The 25,278-nt window shown below is 46.5% G+C and overlaps 1 protein-coding gene across 2 annotated transcripts in view; it reads right to left on the bottom strand.

The window, feature by feature from the left end:
- The window catches only part of LOC146063112 (mitochondrial amidoxime reducing component 2-like), a 147,800-nt gene that overhangs the window by 75,705 nt on the left and 46,817 nt on the right, over positions 1 to 25,278 (bottom strand). For both annotated transcript variants that reach the window (XM_083175126.1, XM_083175125.1), the window contains exon 4: positions 15,100 to 15,240. In XM_083175126.1, the coding sequence (XP_083031252.1) occupies positions 15,100 to 15,240 (141 nt within the window). The remainder of the gene's footprint in view (positions 1 to 15,099; positions 15,241 to 25,278) is intronic.

The following is a 25,278-nucleotide window of genomic DNA, read 5'->3' on the forward strand; positions in this document are numbered from 1 at the left end:
AAATTTACAAGCACAAATAGCACTTCTTCTATTAATTTTTGGGATGTTGCACTTCGGATTGTTGGCGGTTCCATTTGTACCGAGACATATGTAAAACCGGTTGACCAAAACCGATACCTCAATTACGAAAGTTCACACGCCACAGGGTGGAAGAAAAATATACCCAAGGGCCAACTGGTGCGGGTGAAAATAAATTGTTCAAGTGAGGAAGGTTTTGCGAGACAAGCGGGGACTTTATTAGAAGCTTTCAGAGAACAGAAATACCCAGAGAACATCTTAAAATAAGCATTCAAGCAGGTTAGTGAAATGGATAGGTCTTTATTGCTAGAAAACCAAAGAAGAAAAATTAAAGACATATCAAAACAAGATAACCCTAAAGAATCTAAGAATAGGTCAGATATGTTCACTACACAGTACAATGGCTGTGCAAGGGAAATACGTGGTGTTATTAAAAGGAATACAATGCTACTGACCCAAGACCCCCTCCTGAAATCAACTTTAAATTTAGACGGCAATATGATATTTAGAAGGGCTGAGAACTTAAAAATGAAACTTACTCAGAGCCACTTTCCAGGTCTTATGGAAACGAAGGAAAACAAAACAACAAAACAGGAAACCCAATGGCTCCCAAAAAGACCAAAAGGGTACCATCGCTGTGGTAAAGATAGATGTATGGTTTGCAAGATGGCCCCAAGAAAAACTGAGAGCTTTAACTCCACAACAAATGGAGAATGCTTTAAAATAGAGAGCTTCATTAATTGTGGATCAACCTACACAATATATCTGCTCACTTGCGGCTGTGGCAAACAGTATGTGGGCAGGACTACTCGTACTGTCCACATCAGAGCCATGGAACACAGAAGAAACATGCTCAGCAGCTTGAAATCACATTCAGTGTCAAGCCATGTATTTTCATGCCAAAAAGGAAAATAGAAGCAGTCACACTGATTGGAATAGAAACCATCAGAAATACCATCAGAGGAGGAGATAGATTTAATAGGCTGTGCAGCCGCGAGGCCTATTGGATCTATCGGATGTGATCTCTATCTCCACACGGCCTAAACGACACCATTGAGCTGAACTGTTTATAAGTGAGCCTATTGTTTAAACTTCTTCAAGACAGCTCTATATGAGGGAATAATAACCATCAAACTAGATAACAACATACCCCCAAGTGAGTCTGATCCAGTTTACACATTCTCATATAACTATAATTTTTAAGAATGATGCTCACTGCCCTATAAAACCCGTATAAAGCTGAAAAAATATATAATCCCTTCTCTATGCATATATGTATGCATCATTTTGTATATAAAAACAGGAGGAGAGTTATCTTTTGACTGGGCACTCCGGCTGATGGGACCAAGGGGCCATCAGGACTGCCGACCTGAGCTATGCCCCACTATCATCGCTGTCTAAAATAAAAACGACGTATAAGCACGTGTAGCATATTGTTAGTAATCTAAGTATGAACTTGTTTACTTGTATATGTACGTATTGGTGAACAAATGGCCGTTATAGGGGTATACCAGGACCGGAGATACGCATGATCCAGTGGAACCAGAGGTCCATCTGGTCCACCGAATAGGATGATCCTGGTTATACCTTTGTCTAATGATGTAGCTATTTATATGTACGCATTGGTTTTTACAGCTATATGGAATTGGGGGCATTTCATGGCCCGGTGGGACCCGAGGTCCATCTGGACCACCGAGCCAGGTGCTCCTGACTATATATACATATTTTTGCGCCTAATTACGTGGCTACATGTATATAAATATTGATGTTCTTAGCTCTGCATAATCCCTCATGACACATCAAATAGTGTGTGATATGTCTTTCTATAAATCGGAATAGCCTAGAAATCGATACATAGTGAACACCCCATAAATGTTTAAATGAATGTATCATTATAGAGCCTGAACCTTTAGTAAAAAGATTGATGATCATTATATTGGACTAAATATCAAATCATGGCGGTCATATTAAAGCGAGACCTCCATACCTCTTGCAATATGTGTTTTAATGCTCTATCCTATGCATGTCAGATTATATTTAATAACTAAAAACTTAAAATTAAAAAATAAAAATTCACCCCAAAAGGTATCTAAATTTGATTAAATAGATACATATGAATCCAATAAGGACTTAAATTAATTTTGATTATATAAATTAATTTTTATTACATATTTTTCTTATATTCTGTATGCACTCCTAATAATACAGACTCCTAAATAAAGAGAGATATATATATGTGTGTATATGAAGTAATGTTGGATATATATGTATTTTCTAAATGTTAGATTGTCCAATAAATAAGCTGCTGAAAATTATGAATTATCTATGAGAAAATCTAATAAGAGATCTAAAGTCTAAATATCCCATATATGTAATGCAGGTCATCGGCTATCGTATTTAATATAAATCATGCACATAAAATTCATGCGCTCTGTAAAACAAATAAAGAAGAAAGGGCATATATACACCATTGCCCCTACTTAAAATGGCGACTGAGAACTCCGTCCAAATGCTGGGAGAAAGCGGCGGACAGTCCAGACCTAATAAATAAAGCATAAGCAATACGACACCCGGAAACGGGTCTGCAATAGGTGGAACGCTATAATAACATGAGTGACCCGCATGACGCTACGCGGAAGTATGCGACCGCTAGTTGATCCAATGATAATTACAGAAATTTGAATGAAACGCATGACGCAGGCGGAAGTGCGCGGCCGGAACACGCGCCGCATACACGCCGAGACACTGGGGTATAAATACACCCAAAGGAGCAGCCTGTACCTTATGCACGATTTACCGACTCTCTCTCTCTCTCTGAGGAAGCCGCCGACGCTCACAGCAGGCGGGGAAACGCGTTAGTGACTTACCAAGAACTCTCCATTTTCTCCTGATTACTGAGGATTTTGACATTTTGCACTGAGGAGACCTGCTTTTCATACCCACAGCCACTGGTGTCACAAACTCCGGATATAGTTGCACCCAATATGGAAATTCAGTTCTAGCAACTGGGAGGCATCAGAGACTGTAACCTGCTACAGGTCTCCAAAGGTATATACCCATTTTTTACAGAATCTTTTTTTGTCTGGCCAGGCAACTTATATAACCTATTCTGATGGTTTACTGGTAACAACTTCTGCATGTTGCAAATCTACTAACTACATCTAAGTAAAATTACATCAGTTTGATTATATGGACTCTCTGGATCTAACCATACAAGTTCTCAGTCAACTAATCCACTAACCTGCATTACTAATCAGCAGAGGCATTTACTAATCTATGCTATTGTGCCTATTGGTGCTATTTAGTTTTTATATATATTTTATATATATTTTTTTCATATATTCATTTCTATGTGGATGTGTTTTATGTTTTGATTTTATATAGGTTGTGGCCACATACCATATGTACATTGATTATTATATGTAATAAATTCCATTGATTACTAGTGTTTCCCTTTGCGCAGTTTTTTCTTTTTCTCTGTTTAAGGGGGGACATGCTCAACATGTACAAATATATCAGGGGCCAATATAAGGAATTGTCAAGCACCCTTTTTACTGCAATAAAGGAATCTAGGACACGAGGGCACGAGTTTAGATTAGAAGAAAGAAGATTTTGTTCCCTCAAAAGAAATAAATTCTTTATGGTCAGAGCAGTCAAACTGTGGAACTCTCTTCCTGGAGAAGTGGTGTCGGCAGATACAATAAATACAATCAAAATAAGGTTGGACAATTATTTATTGGATAAAAACATCCAAGGGTACTAAGAAGAATCATATTCTGTCTTTTACAAGGGATAAGCTATTAAAATCTAGGTTGAACTTGATGAATGCAAGTCTTTATTCAGCCTTATCTACTATGTAACTTTGTAATTATGTAACTATATCGATCTTTAATACATCTGCCCCTCTGTACCCAGTGTGCTAGGTGCCAGTCTGCATTGTCCCATGGATGCTTTAGCCAGTGTGCTAGGTGCAAGCCTGCATTGTCCCATGGATGCTTTAGCCAGTGTGCTAGGTGCCAGCCTGCATTGTCCCATGGATGCTTTAGCCAGTGTGCTAGGTGCCAGCCTGCATTGTCCCATGGATGCTTTAGCCAGTGTGCTTGGTGCCAGCCTGCATTGTCCCATGGATGCTTTAGCCAGTGTGCTTGGTGCCAGCCTGCATTGTCCCATGGATGCTTTATCCAGTGTGCTTGGTGCCAGCCTGCATTGTCCCATGGATGCTTTATCCAGTGTGCTTGGTGCCAGCCTGCATTGTCCCATGGATGCTTTAGCCAGTGTGCTTGGTGCCAGCCGGCATTGTCCCATGGATGCTTTAGCCAGTGTGCTTGGTGCCAGCCTGCATTGTCCCATGGATGCTTTAGCCAGTGTGCTAGGTGCCAGCCTGCATTGTCCCATGGATGCTTTAGCCAGTGTGCTTGGTGCCAGCCGGCATTGTCCCATGGATGCTTTAGCCAGTGTGCTAGGTGCCAGCCTGCATTGTCCCATGGATGCTTTAGCCAGTGTTCTAGGTGCCAGCCGGCATTGTCCCATGGATGCTTTAGCCAGTGTGCTAGGTGCCAGCCTGCATTGTCCCATGGATGCTTTAGCCAGTGTGCTAGGTGCCAGCCTGCATTGTCCCATGGATGCTTTAGCCAGTGTGCTAGGTGCCAGCCGGCATTGTCCCATGGATGCTTTATCCAGTGTGCTAGGCGCCAGCCGGCATTGTCCCATGGATGCTTTAGCCAGTGTGCTTGGTGCCAGCCGGCATTGTCCTATGGATGCTTTAGCCAGTGTGCTTGGTGCCAGCCTGCATTGTCCCATGGATGCTTTAGCCAGTGTGCTTGGTGCCAGCCTGCATTGTCCCATGGATGCTTTAGCCAGTGTGCTAGGTGCCAGCCGGCATTGTCCCATGGATGCTTTAGCCAGTGTGCTTGGTGCCAGCCTGCATTGTCTCATGGATGCTTTATCCAGTGTGCTAGGTGCCAGCCGGCATCGTCCCATGGATGCTTTAGCCAGTGTGCTAGGTGCCAGCCGGCATTGTCCCATGGATGCTTTAGCCAGTGTGCTTGGTGCCAGCCTGCATTGTCCCATGGATGCTTTAGCCAGTGTGCTAGGTGCCAGCCGGCATTGTCCCATGGATGCTTTAGCCAGTGTGCTTGGTGCCAGCCTGCATTGTCCCATGGATGCTTTAGCCAGTGTGCTAGGTGCCAGCCTGCATTGTCCCATGGATGCTTTAGCCAGTGTGCTAGGTGCCAGCCTGCATTGTCCCATGGATGCTTTAGCCAGTGTGCTAGGTGCCAGCCTGCATTGTCCCATGGATGCTTTAGCCAGTGTGCTTGGTGCCAGCCTGCATTGTCCCATGGATGCTTTAGCCAGTGTGCTAGGTGCCAGCCGGCATTGTCCCATGGATGCTTTAGCCAGTGTGCTAGGTGCCAGCCTGCATTGTCTCATGGATGCTTTATCCAGTGTGCTAGGTGCCAGCCGGCATTGTCTCATGGATGCTTTATCCAGTGTGCTAGGTGCCAGCCGGCATTGTCCCATGGATGCTTTAGCCAGTGTGCTAGGTGCCAGCCTGCATTGTCCCATGGATGCTTTAGCCAGTGTGCTAGGTGCCAGCCTGCATTGTCCCATGGATGCTTTAGCCAGTGTGCTAGGTGCCAGCCTGCATTGTCCCATGGATGCTTTAGCCAGTGTGCTAGGTGCCAGCCTGCATTGTCCCATGGATGCTTTATCCAGTGTGCTTGGTGCCAGCCGGCATTGTCCCATGGATGCTTTAGCCAGTGTGCTTGGTGCCAGCCGGCATTGTCCCATGGATGCTTTATCCAGTGTGCTAGGTGCCAGCCGGCATTGTCCCATGGATGCTTTAGCCAGTGTGCTTGGTGCCAGCCTGCATTGTCCCATGGATGCTTTATCCAGTGTGCTAGGTGCCAGCCGGCATTGTCCCATGGATGCTTTAGCCAGTGTGCTAGGTGCCAGCCTGCATTGTCCCATGGATGCTTTATCCAGTGTGCTAGGTGCCAGCCTGCGTTGTCCCATGGATGCTTTAGCCAGTGTGCTAGGTGCCAGCCTGCATTGTCCCATGGATGCTTTAGCCAGTGTGCTAGGTGCCAGCCTGCATTGTCCCATGGATGCTTTAGCCAGTGTGCTAGGTGCCAGCCTGCATTGTCCCATGGATGCTTTAGCCAGTGTGCTAGGTGCCAGCCTGCATTGTCCCATGGATGCTTTATCCAGTGTGCTTGGTGCCAGCCGGCATTGTCCCATGGATGCTTTAGCCAGTGTGCTTGGTGCCAGCCGGCATTGTCCCATGGATGCTTTATCCAGTGTGCTTGGTGCCAGCCGGCATTGTCCCATGGATGCTTTAGCCAGTGTGCTTGGTGCCAGCCGGCATTGTCCCATGGATGCTTTAGCCAGTGTGCTTGGTGCCAGCCTGCATTGTCCCATGGATGCTTCAGCCAGTGTGCTTGGTGCCAGCCTGCATTGTCCCATGGATGCTTTAGCCAGTGTGCTAGGTGCCAGCCTGCATTGTCCCATGGATGCTTTAGCCAGTGTGCTTGGTGCCAGCCGGCATTGTCTCATGGATGCTTTATCCAGTGTGCTAGGTGCCAGCCTGCATTGTCCCATGGATGCTTTAGCCAGTGTGCTTGGTGCCAGCCGGCATTGTCTCATGGATGCTTTATCCAGTGTGCTAGGTGCCAGCCGGCATTGTCCCATGGATGCTTTAGCCAGTGTGCTAGGTGCCAGCCGGCATTGTCCCATGGATGCTTTATCCAGTGTGCTTGGTGCCAGCCTGCATTGTCCCATGGATGCTTTAGCCAGTGTGCTAGGTGCCAGCCGGCATTGTCCCATGGATGCTTTAGCCAGTGTGCTAGGTGCCAGCCTGCATTGTCCCATGGATGCTTTATCCAGTGTGCTTGGTGCCAGCCTGCATTGTCCCATGGATGCTTTAGCCAGTGTGCTAGGTGCCAGCCGGCATTGTCCCATTGGATGCTTTAGCCAGTGTGCTAGGTGCCAGCCTGCATTGTCCCATGGATGCTTTAGCCAGTGTGCTAGGTGCCAGCCTGCATTGTCCCATGGATGCTTTAGCCAGTGTGCTTGGTGCCAGCCTGCATTGTCCCATGGATGCTTTAGCCAGTGTGCTAGGTGCCAGCCTGCATTGTCCCATGGATGCTTTAGCCAGTGTGCTTGGTGCCAGCCTGCATTGTCCCATGGATGCTTTAGCCAGTGTGCTTGGTGCCAGCCTGCATTGTCCCATGGATGCTTTAGCCAGTGTGCTTGGTGCCAGCCTGCATTGTCCCATGGATGCTTTAGCCAGTGTGCTAGGTGCCAGCCTGCATTGTCCCATGGATGCTTTAGCCAGTGTGCTAGGTGCCAGCCTGCATTGTCCCATGGATGCTTTAGCCAGTGTGCTAGGTGCCAGCCTGCATTGTCCCATGGATGCTTTAGCCAGTGTGCTAGGTGCCAGCCTGCATTGTCCCATGGATGCTTTAGCCAGTGTGCTAGGTGCCAGCCTGCATTGTCCCATGGATGCTTTAGCCAGTGTGCTTGGTGCCAGCCTGCATTGTCCCATGGATGCTTTAGCCAGTGTGCTTGGTGCCAGCCTGCATTGTCCCATGGATGCTTTAGCCAGTGTGCTAGGTGCCAGCCTGCATTGTCCCATGGATGCTTTAGCCAGTGTGCTAGGTGCCAGCCTGCATTGTCCCATGGATGCTTTAGCCAGTGTGCTAGGTGCCAGCCTGCATTGTCCCATGGATGCTTTAGCCAGTGTGCTTGGTGCCAGCCTGCATTGTCCCATGGATGCTTTAGCCAGTGTGCTAGGTGCCAGCCTGCATTGTCCCATGGATGCTTTAGCCAGTGTGCTAGGTGCCAGCCTGCATTGTCCCATGGATGCTTTAGCCAGTGTGCTAGGTGCCAGCCTGCATTGTCCCATGGATGCTTTAGCCAGTGTGCTTGGTGCCAGCCTGCATTGTCCCATGGATGCTTTAGCCAGTGTGCTAGGTGCCAGCCGGCATTGTCCCATGGATGCTTTAGCCAGTGTGCTAGGTGCCAGCCTGCATTGTCCCATGGATGCTTTAGCCAGTGTGCTAGGTGCCAGCCTGCATTGTCCCATGGATGCTTTAGCCAGTGTGCTAGGTGCCAGCCTGCATTGTCCCATGGATGCTTTAGCCAGTGTGCTAGGTGCCAGCCTGCATTGTCCCATGGATGCTTTAGCCAGTGTGCTAGGTGCCAGCCTGCATTGTCCCATGGATGCTTTAGCCAGTGTGCTAGGTGCCAGCCTGCATTGTCCCATGGATGCTTTAGCCAGTGTGCTAGGTGCCAGCCTGCATTGTCCCATGGATGCTTTAGCCAGTGTGCTAGGTGCCAGCCTGCATTGTCCCATGGATGCTTTAGCCAGTGTGCTTGGTGCCAGCCTGCATCGTCCCATGGATGCTTTAGCCAGTGTGCTTGGTGCCAGCCTGCATTGTCTCAGTGGCACATCCAAATTGACATCAGATAAATCGCTAGTTGAGAGGAATTCTTATTGCCTACTCTAGCCAGCATGTCTTTTCAGGTCTCTCTGGCGACCCCCTGGGGTCGGAGTTCACAAGGCCTGTTTTTGGGAACTCAATGTTCAGGATCTTTGGGCAGCATTCAGGTCTTCCTGAAGTGCAGACCTGGGGCCAAATGTAATAGAGTGAGAGTTTCAGAAAGTGAGAGATTTTGGGAGAGTTTTCCCATGTTTTTTAAAGCAGCAATCAATTACATGGCAAAATCAACCTGGTTTTGTCGTGTAATTGATTGCTGTTTTAAAAAAAAGGGGAAAACTCTCCCAAAATCTCTCACTTTCTGGCCCCTGATCTATGTTTTAGACTGCACTAATAATAATCACAATATTAAATGTGATGTAAATGAATAAAAATGAATAATTAATATGTGCTACTATCTTCAAATATTAACATAAGTATTTAATACACATTATTAGGAAATCATATCACATAAAAAATAAACACAATAGTGGTATAAAAATATACTGTTTAAATTCAAGTGACTCGTGTCTATACGGGATACGGTCATCTTGTCTACAGCTGGGGTAGCCAACCCTAGTCCTCGAGAGCTACCAACAGGGCATGTTTTGCAGGTCTCCTCACGGAATCACAGAAAAGGATGTGAACAAGCCCCATGGGAGGGGCGAAACGAGTCATCCCACCTGTAGTGATGCACTAGCAGAACCAACTCGCTGCATGAACAAGCAACCGCTGACTTCTTGGAAGACGTAACTATTCAGAAACAAAACCTTTACTACTAGCAGTGTAGCCGCGGCCCGGCGGCCCGTGTATACAAACCCGTAGCAGCATATCTGCATGCTCTTGTGTTACTTCCGTGGTGCATCAGCACATAATCCCATACTCGGGCGCTCCACTGCAGTAAAGCCCTTATGCTGAACATCTCTGTGTATTTGAGCTTTGTGTCAGTTTTTTGTTTTTTTTGATAACGCTACTAATTGTATTTGTATTAATACGAGCAGTGCAAATCTTACACACAAACTTGTGTCAGTTTTCTGGTCTTATTGATTATGTTGCTAATTGTATCTATACGGACAGTGTAAATCTTGCATACAAACGGCATATACTGTGACTACTTTTATACTGTACAATTTATCATGTACCCCCTGTCTATTCTAAATACTGGGACCTTATACCTATAGGTTTTTCGGTACTTGTGTAGTTTCACGGCGCCACTCTAGCTGTTCTCCCAGCTGTTCTCAGCGCTACGTTACCAGCGTAGAGTGTGCGCGTGCCACTCTAGCTGTTCGAGACGCTGGATTCAGACGCTAATGCGTCTGAATTTGGTAGGGTGTAAAACACTCCTAAACCTGTTCACAATGACACTAGTCGACATAACAGCTATCGACCTTGTAAATTCCACTATCCACGTCAACCCAAAGCGTGGCGAGCGTAGCGAGCCTGCGAGGGGCGGCTGTATGCGTCCTATGACCTTTTCATACCCCCACTATCCACATCGGCGTGGAGTTGAGAATAAAAAGTGTGGCGAGGGGATTCGGGCACCTGTGAAGCCCGCGAGTAGACGCGGACACCTGTGAAGCCCGCGAGGGGACGCGGACACCTGTGAAGCCCGCGAGGGGACGCGGACACCTGTGAAGCCCGCGAGGGGACGCGGACACCTGTGAAGCCCGCGAGGGGACGCGGACACCTGTGAAGCCCGCGAGGGGACGCGGACACCTGTGAAGCCCGCGAGGGGACGCGGACACCTGTGAAGCCCGCGAGGGGACGCGGACACCTGTGAAGCTCGCGAGGGGACGCGGACACCTGTGAAGCTCGCGAGGGGACGCGGACACCTGTGAAGCTCGCGAGGGGACGCGGACACCTGTGAAGCTCGCGAGGGGACGCGGACACCTGTGAAGCCCGCGAGGGGACGCGGACACCTGTGAAGCCCGCGAGGGGACGCGGACACCTGTGAAGCCCGCGAGGGGACGCGGACACCTGTGAAGCCCTCGAGGGGACGCGGACACCTGTGAAGCCCGCGAGGGGACGCGGACACCTGTGAAGCCCGCGAGGGGACGCGGACACCTGTGAAGCCCGCGAGGGGACGCGGACACCTGTGAAGCCCGCGAGGGGACGCGGACACCTGTGAAGCCCGCGAGGGGACGCGGACACCTGTGAAGCCCGCGAGGGGACGCGGACACCTGTGAAGGTATCCGCGTCCTCTCGCAGCGCTCGCCACGCTTCAGGCTCGGTGGCTCGCTGTGCTCGCCACACTTTCTATTCTTAAATCCACGCCGACGTGGATAGTGGGGGTATGAAAAGGTCGTAGGACGCGTACCGCTGCGCTCGCCACGCTTCGGGTTGGCGTGGATAGTGGAATTTACAAGGTCGACAGCTGTTGCGTCGACTAGTGCCATTGTGCACAGGTTTTAATAGTGTACCCCTACACCCAACTAAATCCAGACGCTTTAACATCTGAATTTAGATGCCCCACCACCTTAGCGGCTTGCAAGGCGCCTGGATTCAGACGCTTTAGCATCTAAATCCACACTTCCCCGCTTCTTAGCGGCTAGCAGGGACTCTAGATTCAGACGCATTAGCGTCTGAATCTAGCGTATACATAGCGCCTAGAGCTGTGTGCCGGGGTGTGTAGTTTAGAAGCCCCGGCACGTCATCGGTGTGCCGGGGTGTCCAGTTTATCATGCCCCCCGTTGTCAGCGGTGCAGTGGAACTACAAGTGACCTGTCAGCGCGCTGCTGCTGCTGGCCGGCCGCTACGCTGTTAACGTACAGCTAGAGCGGCACGAGCACAGTCAGACAGCGCTAGAGTGGCACGCTCACGGTTAAACAGAGCCTCTGGCAGGCTGCCAAGTTTCTGTTACAGACCGTGCGCGCGGTGGCGCCGTGAACCTACACAAGTACCGGTTTTTCCAAGCTGTTAACCCTACCTAAATTATTGTTGTCAAACAGCCTATGATATCTATACATGTGGCTCAATAACAGAGCATAACGCTAAGGTGATAAACAAACTGCCCCCTCACTGCAGCCACGATCCAGTGGCCCTTGATGGGATTTTGTAGTCACTCTCTCAGACTTACTGTGTGAACATTAAACGTGATATAGATAAATATTGGCGAATAGAAATGATCTCAAATGATATGTCCTACATAACATGACAATTGATATTTTTGTGCTTATGTAAGACCACTACACGCTGTCTATATACTCTCTAATCCTTGGTACGGGTCTCCTTTTGTGAATAGACTGTGGTACCTATATGTGCGGCTCAGCAGCAGAGTACAACGATAAAGTGATAAGCAAACTGCCCCCTCACTGCAGCCACGGTCCAGTGGCCCTTGGTGGGACTGTATAGTCACTTTCCACAGATTCACTCTGTGAACACTGAGCGCAGTATAGTTAAACAATATTGATGTTTAGAAATGATCTCAGCTCAATGAGTAGTATGCCACACATGACAAGTGATACTCTTATGTCTATTTAAGACCACTATATGCTGTCTCTATATATTTTTTCATCTCTTAAATCCCTAACTAAGGGCAATTCAGCCTCTCTCACTCTCGAATCTTGGCAGCGTCAAGACACTGCAATACTCATTTTTGAGCAACCTGATCCGACAGAGCAGCAAAAAGCAATTTTGGTCATTCTCCTACTATATTTCTATTGCGGAGGCTCTCCCCAACTCTCTCATCTACCATCCTTCAAACTTGTGATGGTAAGACAGCAGAAGTTGGGTGAGATATAGACACCGTCAATCTATCCAACTCCACTACTTTATCTCTCTCTCTGGTCCTGAAAACTAATGAGATCTAAAAACATACTGAATATAACTCTAAACTTCCTACTAAAGGACAACTAATCCTCTCTTACTCGTGAAATCGCCCGTGTATCTACACTGCAATGCTAAATCTAGTATCAGTAAGTACACGGCTCACTGCAATGCTAAATCTAGTAACAGTAAGTACACGGCTCACTGCAATGCTAAATCTAGTATCAGTAAGTACACGGCTCACTGCAATGCTAAATCTAGTATCAGTAAGTACACGGCTCGACTGAATGAGAAGCAGAAGGTACTGTGGCTAATCTCTTACCCCTTTTTCATTTGCGGAGGCTCTCCCCAACTTTCTTAACCGCCATCCTCTAAATGTATGATGGTGGAAACATAGAAATCTGGGTGAGATATAGACACCAACAAACTGATCTCTCGTCTACCTTATCTCTCTCTGTAAGCAACAACATACACCAAGGCTTGTAAAACTGTTACTACCTGAATAAGTATTTATGAGTGTATATAGTGGGGTGCACCTGCTACACTTTTTTGTCAAAATTTCTAAACCAAACCCAGCGGTTGATATTTCCATGAGCCCTTAGTTATAATTTTCACAAATATTTTGTATTGAATGAAGAGCTCTCTTTTCTTGCTCAGATAATGATAATTGTTCCTAGACAGGATGATTTAAACATTATTGTTACATATTGTGTGTATTACCACTTATATTAAACACATTAGAATATTAAAAGTTAAGTTTTAAAATGATCAATATTACATACATTTACAATTTCCTTCCACATACTTTGGTAGCTTACAGGTATTTGTATTTGCATATATGTATATGTAAATTATTTCTCAAGAGTGCCCCCAAAAAGAGTCTTCTTTTTCTCCATGTTATTTAACATATACTCACTTCTGACTCTGGGGTGCACCTCCAACCTATAAATACAAAAGGATCCCCACCTCTTTTTGAGAAAAGGAATCCTTTTAAAATTGTGACCGGATTTGGATTTATGTTTTATTATTCACTCCACTAACTAAACTTTTGACAATTAAAGTCAGTATAGTGGAGTATCCAGTGCGGGACCCAAACAAAAAAAGTCTCCTCACAGAATCATAAGTGAACTAATTAGCTCCATCTGTGGATCTTTTAAAATGTGTCAGTGATTAATGAGTGCAGCTGTGCAGCACCTAGGTTGTCTGGAAAATGTGCACTGTTGGTAGCTCTCGAGGGCTAGGGTTGGCTACCACTGGTCTACAGCATTTAAGTCTATATGCATTAGGTCTACACCACTAGGTCGACCTGCATTTAGGTCGACATGACTGAAGGCCGACAGGGTCATTAGGCCGACAGGGTCATTAGGTCGACAGGGTCATTAGGTTGACTTTTATAAGGTCGACAGGGTCATTAGGTTGACATGGGGAAGTTCGACAGGCAAAAGTTTGACATGGGGCCATTTAACTGTTTTATGAGTCGACAGGCGGTATTTCATGCCCTACCATCCACTAGGGCGTGGTGGGAGAATAAAATAGTGTGCCGAGCGCAGCGAGGCACCGTGCCCGAAGCATCGCGAGCGGACGCGGTGCTATGTTGACTCTGTCGACGCTTGAAAAAAAAACAAAAAAAAAACATGTCGACTTTTTCACTGTCGACCACATGACCCTGTCGACCTAACACCTGTCAACCTAACACATGTCGACCTTATGACCCTGTTACCTAATGACCCTGTCGACCTAACCCATGTCGACATTCAGTCCTATAAAAACCCTATAGTGGTTTTTCTGGAGGATGCTGATGACCTCCTGCTGTTTGGAGCCAAAAGATAGAGATGGAGTTTGTTTGGAGATGGTATAGTCCCAAGTTTGGCAGAAAAAGTGGTTCAGAGGCTCGTCCGGTCACTCAGGATAAGTGGATAAGTACCCACGTGTAACCTTTCCCTTCTGTGACTGTACTCCGTTTACTACAACTCTCTGTTTTCTGTCCTGCAACCACGCTCTTATCCATTCAAATATCCTAAAATCCAATCCCAAGCTTTCAAGTTTATTTAACAGTCTGCGATGTGGGACAGTGTCAAAAGCCTTACTAAAGTCTAGATAAGCTACATCTACAGCCCCACCTTGATCTATTACTTTAGTCACCCAGTCAAAAAAGTCAATAAGATTTTTTTGACATGATCTTCCCCCAGTAAACCCATGTTCTTTAGGATCCTGTAAATTGCTGGTTTTTAGATATTCTACAACTCTTTGTTTTAAGAGTGTTTCCATCAATTTCCCTACTACTGATAGTAATTATATATTTTTTAAGAAATGCCTTTTATTCTTGTATAATTTATATCCTACTAGTAAGCGCACTTAAAGCAAATGCTTTGAAAGCTAGTAGATGTAGTTTCACTTGCTGCCAACAGATGGCAGTGTTTCAGAGCCACAAGGACACTAGACATATATATATAATATATGATATTTTAAAAGTTCTTTGACTTGTTTAACTCTGCAGCCACTGCTGGTATACCATGTATTGTTTTGCCAATAAGTTATGTGTCTGTTGGTAAGGGCTGTCATACAGGTCATGATTTCTGGATGTGCCTAAATATTGTCTTTCTGTGAAGAAAAAAAAAAGCAAATACAGTAGTCACACTATGCTACACTGTTTTTTGCTTAACTGGTTTTAAACTTTGTACGTTATTTCATGCATGCCATGTTTTCCTTTTGAACTTTTATTTCCCATCTCAATTTTACAACAATCAAATTAGTTTAAAAAAGTCACTAATGTGTAAAACAGTAAATTCTAACAATTCCATCATAGCCAAAACTAGGTAACACAAAAAACTTTTACCTCAGCAAAGGCATCACTTCCAGAAATTACAATATTAGGCCGAAAATGTCTAATTGTGACTTTCTTCTCTAATCTGCTATTTAAATCGTTGAGCGAGGCCTCAGAGAGCAGCAAAAGGGGGCTGAGGTCAGGATACGCCACCTAGAGGACAATGTGGAAATAATCATCAATCAAATGTTTGAATATTAAAGTTGTATTAAACTTAAAATTAAAATACACCCTAGGCAAAGATACACAATTCCACCTCTGTATCTCTAAATACCCTATGCCCAGTCATTCACATGCATACTTAACTTCTTTAAATCTTAGTATATTCATTTTTAGATTTATGAACAACATAAATATTAAAATAATAACATGAAGACTGCAGGACCGCCATGTAATACCAAGAGCTCACCATACAATAATAGAGCATTTAGGTGAATGCCAGACAACAGATAGCGTAATAATCTGCCCGTCATACATGCTTTCTTTTAGGCAGGGCCGGTGCTAGAGTGTTCGCTGCCCCCCTAAAAACTATAAATTTGTGCATTACCTCACTAATCTATTGAGGAACAGTGCGCAATAAAAGTGGTGTGGCATAAAAAATGAGCATGGCCAGCAGTGGCGGATTCAGGGGGGGGGGGCACCCGGGCATGTGCCCCCCCTGTCATTTCATTTTGTAGCTGAGGACCAGCCCCGTGTCTCTAGCCCCCCGGGAACCAGAGATATCGCCTGGCAAAGCTGTAACCTTTTTTCCCCATAGGATAATATGGGACCCGTCAATTCCGACCCCCACCCGGTTCCGACGGCTGCCAGTTCCCGCCCTGGTATCACAGAAGCTTGTGGTTGATTTCATTCATATCGGTCAATCGGTTCCAGAGATATTGCGTGTAAACCGATTTTTTTATTTTTGAAATGTAATTTCATGGCAGTTCATGTTCTTTGAGGTCAGATTACTCTGGAACCAAACGTTCCAGTTTCACTGGACCAAAATCATTCTAAGCCCACTCAAAAGTTCTTCAATATGATACTTGTCTCATGTAAATGGGTCTGTTGGTTCCGAAGATATATCTGGTTAAATGAGATAACTGGTTAAAGGGGAGGGGTGGTTTTCTCTCCCCCTCACACCAGAAAATGCAGGGACTAGGCTGGTGTAAAAGGGGCCAACCTGGGAATGCATTTTCTGGTGTGAAAGGGGTATTATTTCAATTAGCCGGGACCTGCAGTGCTCTGAATACAGCCAGGCTCTGCCACTGTCAGTGGCTATCACTTCTGCATGGCGGCTGTCCCCCATTTACCGCGAGCATGTATCCCCCTTGGCAATGAGCATGTAATCCCACATGGCAACGAATATGGAACCTCTGGCAATGAGCATGGAACCCTTGGCAATGAGCATGTAGATAAGCAGCACTTATGTAGCATAATTTTCAATAGGCATTATGGTGTTCGGCATAATACATAATGGACATAATGGGGCAGATGTATTAAGCTTTAACAAGAGATAAATGTAAGGGTGATAAGGAGAGATAACTGTCCAGCCAATCACCTGCTAACTGCCATGTTACAGCCTGTGGTTGAAAAAAGTCAGTAAGGAGCTGATTGGCTGGACATTTATCTCTCCTTATCACCCTTGCATTTATCTCTTGTTAAAGTTTAATACATTTGCCCCAATGGTGTGTAACTTAACGTGTAATGGACATTATGGTGTAAATGTTTAATGCGCGCCTTTGGTGGACAATGTCCCTGTTTATGAAGCGTATTATGAATTTTGGCTCAATCCGTGTGGCATTATGTGAATTTTGGCTCAATCCGTGTGGCATTATGTGAATTTTGGCTCAATCCGTGTGGCATTATATGAATTTTGGCTCAATCCATGTGGCATTATGTGAATTTTGGCTCAATCCATATGGCATTTTATGAATTTGGCTCAATCCATGTGGCATTATGTGAATTTTGACACAATCCGCGTGGCATTATGTGAATTTTGACACAATCCACGTGGCATTATGTGAATTTTGGCTCAATCCATGTGGCATTATGTGAATTTTGGCTCAATCCATATGGCATTTTATGAATTTGGCTCAATCCATGTGGCATTATGTGAATTTTGACACAATCCGCGTGGCATTATGTGAATTTTGACACAATCCACGTGGCATTATGTGAATTTTGGCTCATTCCAATTGGCATTATGTGAATTTTGGCTAAATCCGTGTGGCATTATGTGAATTTTGACACAATCCATGTGGCATTATGTGAATTTTGGCTTAATCCATGTGGCATCATGTGTAAGGGGCAAGTATAATGGGGTCTAGTATTTTGTTGCATAATGTGTAGAAGTTGTATATGATGTTGTACACTACACTCAAGGACACGCCTTCTGTTGAGTGGCCACACCCCCTTTCCCGGAGCGCGCCTTCGGCGCGCGCACAACTACCTCCTTCACTTTTGTTGCCATGGTGGGCCTGCGTACTTTAAATGCCAGGGCCTATTTTTAATCCAATTCCCACCCTCTCTCTGCCGCTCTCTTAGCATGTACACTGGCACCACTAACACCGCCCTCCCCCACCTAAGCTCTCTTTTATCATGGTGCCCCCCCTGTCATTTTATCCTGGATCCGCCCCTGATGGCCAGTACAAAGGGCAGGACAATTTTATTCACGTTGCACAGATGCAGTGACCATATTCATGTCACACCACCCACAGTGACCCAGATAAATGTAATACCACCTGCTGTGAACCATATTCATATTACACCACACATTGGCCCTTATTCTGATTGAGTTGGATGGCTCCGAATGCAGACGGACGGCCGATGGTTGGTGTTTGCGCATGTGCGGAGGCGTATCTGCGCATGTGCGAGGATGAGGGAGGTTCCCACAGATGGAGGAGGTGTTCACATGAAACATCCACTCACGGTTCGTTCGGTCGGCGTCTTACTGCATTCGGGCGGTGTAAGCGATCCATACGGTAGGTGGGGCTGATAACACTTGGTTCCTGTCCGAAAAACGCATCCGTCCGATTCAACAAGAATAAAGGCCATAGTGACTATATTCATCTCACACCACCTGTAGTGACCCACATTCATGTTACACTGCACATATTAACTATATTCATATCACATCACATGCAGTGCCCCATATTCATGCCACACCAACCGTAGTGACCGATATTCATCTCACACCACCTGTAGTGACCCACATTCATGTTGCACCACACATAGGGCCTTATTTTGGTTGGTGCGTACATTTCTGTATACTTACGGATGGCGTTTTTTAGCCGTCTGCGCATGCGTGGGGAACGCTATGCGCATGTGCCACGCATGGTCTCCGTACTGGTTCTCACTAATACCGTACAGAAATGTGCACCGCAATCACTCAGGAAATATGGGCGTATTATGGGCGTCATTCGGAACGACACAGGGGCGTAGTTTCAAAGTGGGCTAAACTGGGCGGAAACATGGGCGGACACGGGGGAGTGCACTTATTTTGGTGGGCGTGCATTCGGACACCACGCCGAATGCACGCGAACAAAAAGGGATGAAATGTGCGGTGTCCATAAGCAAGTATTGCTTTGCGGACACCACTCGGTCATGCGCTAGGCAAACGGAACGCCTAATCAGGACGGACGCACCTCAACCAATGTCAGCTGAACACAATACAATCACCTACTTTACTCATTACTTGTTAATTACATGCTTCTCACTGCTTCAATTGGACCCATTGCAGCTTAAATGGAACATTACATGCTGCACTTGTCACACACTTTTACACTGCAAATAATGAACCCAACTTAATAGAAATAATACAAATACACATGTCACTTCTACATGTATCAATTAAACCACACATTTGGGGGAAACAAAAAAACATTTATTAAAGGAACTTATAAAATACATTAGAAATCGCAACAAAATAAAAGGTAGCATAGCAGGAAGACAATTAAATAATATATACTAAATCCATGTATTCTAGACATACATAGCCACAGCAGAATCATTAGGAACACATCAGGTGGCTTCACAACAAAAGTATAGCACCAACACTTCAAGTACAGCACACAGTAATGGTAGCCGAAAGAGGCCAACAGGGGAACCAAACATGACATTCGAAGCAAGGGCAAATGTGGGGACCCTCGGCACGGAATTGGACACAGGAAGCTGACACACACAGCTCAATGAAAGATTTGGGAACACATAAGGGTGGAGATTAATGTGGACACAAGTTCATTTGCGGGCACGTTTGCCCCTGGCAGGCTCCTTGCCACGTGCAGCAGCTCTTCCGCCACGGCCACGGTCAGATGATGGGCCAGGTGGAGCACATGCTGGGGAGGGGGTGGATCTTCTTCCCCCTCTGGCAGCAGGGAGTGCTGATGGTGGTAATGCACCAGAAACGGATGACATTAGGACCCTATTGCTGGCAACTAGCTCCACCATAAGATCATTATGGCGGAGGAGGAGGTCATTTTGCCGCAGGGCTTGATCAGCCAGCACCTGCAGGCTAGCAGCAATTGACTGCTGGGTGCCAGCCATGGCCTGCTGGGCCTCAGCAATAGCCTGCAGGCTCCCAGCGATAGTCTGCTGGCTGCTGACCAAACCCTGCAACACCTCCTCGGTCCTACGCACCCGCTCTGATGCCGACTCTCCCTGCTGCTGAATATTGCCAAGCACATGCCCCCACGTGGCCAATTCAGCCGCGGTCAGTGGCTGCTGCTTCTGCTGCACGGGCCTGCTACTGGGGCCAGGTGGCACAGACTCCTCAACCTCCTCAAGAGATTCTTGACCAAGCGGTGGGGATGCTGTTGAAAGAGAACATTACAATTACAACACATTCCATGGCAAATTAGAACAAGCTACTTATGGGATGGCAAATAATTACCTTCAAGCAAAGAAACCATGACTTCCGCTGGGGACTCGCTGTCCATGGTGCTCACCCCCCGGACCTCCTCCACTGCAATGCAGCACTCGGCCATCTCTTCCAGGGGGGTGAGCTTCAGCTTTCCAGGCATGGGGCCAGCCCCAGAGGTGTGGTTGTGTTCCCACCGCTGGGTCAATTTTTTTTTGAGGTTCGTTTTGAAGTCGTGCCACCTGCAATCAAAGTGTACATATTAATACATGTCACTCCTCATGTTTGCTGTAGCACCCATTGCAATCTGCAACATAATACAACATGTGCCTCCTGACACCAAACTTAGATTATATGAATTTTGCAAACCAACCCTTAGAAGATACACTCACACTCACCCTACAATAACTATCAATTAAATGACATGGCAAACATGTCTGTGCCTCCAAGCAACGTGACCGCCCATTGACCAACTCCATCTAACATCTAATGTAAACATTACTGGACTTGTACTGCTCAAATGTAACACACATGAACTTGCCTCTTCTTAACGTGCTCCGCCTCACGAACTTGTGGAGCCACCGTATTCATCTCCGCCGTTATGTCCTCCCAGATCTTCCATCTCCTTGTGTGTGTCAACTTGTCCTGTGGACACTCGATCCAATCCCGTGCCCGGGGCACCAGGATGGCCAGCTCCTGCGCTTCAAATGCCATGTTCCTGCTGCTTGGTTCCTCTGTTGGCCTCTTTCGCCCACGGCCACGGCCACCTGTCGCTGTACTCGAAGTGCTGGCCAGGCTACTCTGTTGGGAAGCCACCTGTTGTGATCCCAATGATTCTGCTGATGCTGAAGATGGGCCAGCTGCCGATTGCCCTGATGTAGATGGGCCAGCTGGCTGCTGTTCTCCCACTGGCTGGTCTGGGTTGAGGGGGACATAGGTGGTGTTGGACTCCATGCGGGCTAAGAGGTTCTGCAACACCTGGTCTTCCTCTGAATCAGAGCCAGCCATGTTAGAAACAACTTTGTGCCTTAGTAGCACAACTTTAAATACTATTTGTGTAATTGGCGTAAATCAGCTACAACCTGCGTTCCGTGCGGCAGCGTCACGTACGGCAGCGTACGCCGTGGTGTGTGTGCGGCGCATAGGCCACGCCCATAGTAGCTGTAACTCGCTTGTGCAAAACCTGGCGTAACATCCAACTATAATGTAGGTGACCTGTTTAAAGATTTGTTGTCATGGACACCTGTAACGTTATGCAATCCTAAATGCTATCTGTCAATGTTCAGTAGTACTGTGTTACTGTTGACATTGTCCATAAAAAGGAAGTTACCCAATCCATTTTCAAATCCGGCCCAGAAGTCATGCTATAGTGATCACTGATGTCATGCACAACACATGTGCTAGGCCTATAAATAGTGCTTTGCTGCTAGGTGCATTTGTCTCCAGAGCTGTATTGGGCCAGGTTCTAAGGTAAGCACTCGCATGCTCCAGATTGTTGGTACAGCAAAGTCTTGTTAGCATTACAGAAACATGTTACCTGCCCACCATTTAACTGACAGATGTTAAACGTGTGTGGCACCATATACTGGTGAACTACATGTCCCAGCATTATTTTAAATGTTTCTTTGTAGTTATTGAGCAGTTGATCACACCTGTAATACTTACTTTGTGTTTAGTTGTTACATGTTTTAAATACATTTGTCTTTAAGAAGGTGTGTGGCAAAGTAATATTATTGTAACTTCTTTCTAGATTACTATGGATCTGTGGGACTACACTGGGCGGCCCTGTATTGTACGTATAGTTGCATCAAATGTGTCAAATTTAGGAGCATCACCAATCTTTGCATAGGTCTATCCTTATTTAGTAACCTTTTGTTGTAGGTTGCAGAAGCAGTGATGCAGTACATGGGTGAGAGGCTAAGGGCACTTGCGGCTCACCCCACTCGTCAGTCAAGGAGGCCAGGACGTGCTAGAATCTTCCGCACACGGGTGACACTCTTTGGGATGCCCGATGATGAGGTACTTACTAGGTACAGGTTACCCACACATGTCATTCTAGATATACTCTCTTTAATTGAGAGTGATCTAGAACCTCTTCATGGGCTCACGACAGCAATACCGCCTCACACTCAGCTGCTGGCGGTCTTGCATTTCTGCGCCTCGTGACCGCCCATTGACCAACTCCATCTAACATCTAATGTAAACATTACTGGACTTGTACTGCTCAAATGTAACACACATGAACTTGCCTCTTCTTAACGTGCTCCGCCTCACGAACTTGTGGAGCCACCGTATTCATCTCCGCCGTTATGTCCTCCCAGATCTTCCATCTCCTTGTGTGTGTCAACTTGTCCTGTGGACACTCGATCCAATCCCGTGCCCGGGGCACCAGGATGGCCAGCTCCTGCGCTTCAAATGCCATGTTCCTGCTGCTTGGTTCCTCTGTTGGCCTCTTTCGCCCACGGCCACGGCCACCTGTCGCTGTACTCGAAGTGCTGGCCAGGCTACTCTGTTGGGAAGCCACCTGTTGTGATCCCAATGATTCTGCTGATGCTGAAGATGGGCCAGCTGCCGATTGCCCTGATGTAGATGGGCCAGCTGGCTGCTGTTCTCCCACTGGCTGGTCTGGGTTGAGGGGGACATAGGTGGTGTTGGACTCCATGCGGGCTAAGAGGTTCTGCAACACCTGGTCTTCCTCTGAATCAGAGCCAGCCATGTTAGAAACAACTTTGTGCCTTAGTAGCACAACTTTAAATACTATTTGTGTAATTGGCGTAAATCAGCTACAACCTGCGTTCCGTGCGGCAGCGTCACGTACGGCAGCGTACGCCGTGGTGTGTGTGCGGCGCATAGGCCACGCCCATAGTAGCTGTAACTCGCTTGTGCAAAACCTGGCGTAACATCCAACTATAATGTAGGTGACCTGTTTAAAGATTTGTTGTCATGGACACCTGTAACGTTATGCAATCCTAAATGCTATCTGTCAATGTTCAGTAGTACTGTGTTACTGTTGACATTGTCCATAAAAAGGAAGTTACCCAATCCATTTTCAAATCCGGCCCAGAAGTCATGCTATAGTGATCACTGATGTCATGCACAACACATGTGCTAGGCCTATAAATAGTGCTTTGCTGCTAGGTGCATTTGTCTCCAGAGCTGTATTGGGCCAGGTTCTAAGGTAAGCACTCGCATGCTCCAGATTGTTGGTACAGCAAAGTCTTGTTAGCATTACAGAAACATGTTACCTGCCCACCATTTAACTGACAGATGTTAAACGTGTGTGGCACCATATACTGGTGAACTACATGTCCCAGCATTATTTTAAATGTTTCTTTGTAGTTATTGAGCAGTTGATCACACCTGTAATACTTACTTTGTGTTTAGTTGTTACATGTTTTAAATACATTTGTCTTTAAGAAGGTGTGTGGCAAAGTAATATTATTGTAACTTCTTTCTAGATTACTATGGATCTGTGGGACTACACTGGGCGGCCCTGTATTGTACGTATAGTTGCATCAAATGTGTCAAATTTAGGAGCATCACCAATCTTTGCATAGGTCTATCCTTATTTAGTAACCTTTTGTTGTAGGTTGCAGAAGCAGTGATGCAGTACATGGGTGAGAGGCTAAGGGCACTTGCGGCTCACCCCACTCGTCAGTCAAGGAGGCCAGGACGTGCTAGAATCTTCCGCACACGGGTGACACTCTTTGGGATGCCCGATGATGAGGTACTTACTAGGTACAGGTTACCCACACATGTCATTCTAGATATACTCTCTTTAATTGAGAGTGATCTAGAACCTCTTCATGGGCTCACGACAGCAATACCGCCTCACACTCAGCTGCTGGCGGTCTTGCATTTCTGCGCCTCGGGATCCTTCCAACAAGTAGTGGCAGTACTTGCTGGAATATCTCAGCCGGCTTTCAGCCGAATCCTGAGGCGTGTGACGTCAGCCATGTTTAGGCGCAAGGGGCACTTCATGGCCATGTCTTTTGCCCAAGAGACCCTTCACCGAAGCCAGCAGGCATTCCATCAAATTGCTGGCTTCCCTAATGTGATAGGGGCTGTGGATGGCACCCATGTACCATTTGTGCCTCCATCAAGAAGTGAGAAGATCTATAGGAACCGAAAATTGTTCCACTCACTGAACGTGATGGTGGTATGTGGCCCATCCATGGAAATTCTCGCCTTCAACTCGAAGTTTCCTGGAAGTGCCCATGACTCTCATGTAATCCGACAAACCGGGATTTGGCAAAGACTCCAAGAGCTTGAAGGCCGTGATGCGTGGGTTCTGGGTGACTCCGGTTACCCCTGTACGCCCTGGCTACTTACGCCGTACAGCTCCCCAGAACCAGGCCCACAGGAGGCATTCAATAGGGCACATGTTGCCACCAGGCAAGTGGTGGAGTGCTCAATTGGCCTGTTGAAGGGTCGATTTAGAGTGCTCCACCGCACTGGTGGTGACTTACAGTATGCGCCTGAAATGGTGTCGAGGATTGTGGGCATGTGTGTATGCTTTCACAACATAGATGTGCGGCGTGAGATACCCTTTGATGAGTGGGAGGTGCCATCTGAGCCGCAAGACCCGCCCATGCGCCCATCCCGCTTCCCTGAAAGCAGACGCGGATACCAGCTGCGGGACTCTGTGGCCATGAGATACTTCAGGTACATTTCTGAATGTTGTCCAGACCAAACCTCATTCCGATCTATTATCCACATCAAGGTTGACAATGATTTAAATTTAGTGTCCTCCTAATTAAACATTAGGCAGCATGGCCTTTTAATGGCAATAGCAATAGCACTACGTATTCGGTTTGAGGTGTATTGGTTTAAGGCCAATAAACAACGTATTGTCCATAGATTTAAATACATATTTTATGATTTTTTTAGCTGAGCTTATCATCCGTGTCTGGTGAGTACATTGAATTTCTTACTTTTTTCACCATGTATGTGTGGGATGTGGTTGTGATTATTTTTTTATCAGATTTAATATTTAAGAATATTTTGGGGGTTTAGTTCAAAATATATAAGCACTAGGAGGTAGGCAGGTAGGCAGGCAGACAGGCAACCAGGCAGGTGTCCAATGTAATGGCCAAGTGCTAGTATGTGTATGTGTTTTTTCTCATAAATGTACGCATACACATAAATGCATACAGTAAGTAATGCGAAGTACAGCTAAGCGTTGCTTGGCGGTGCGATGTTATCGCCGATGGTTGGGCGCATACACAATGTCCATGTCAATATGGATAATAAAGTTAATACCAAATAGTAAAGTAAACAACCAATCACACGACAGGAAGTATTTTCATGTGCCATTGCTAAAATGGCTGCCTACCAGCGAGCACAACCCTTCT

This window comes from Crinia signifera, chromosome 3, assembly GCF_055691185.1.
Source record: "Crinia signifera chromosome 3, ASM5569118v1, whole genome shotgun sequence".
In the NCBI taxonomy this organism is placed as follows: Eukaryota; Metazoa; Chordata; class Amphibia; order Anura; family Myobatrachidae; genus Crinia; species Crinia signifera.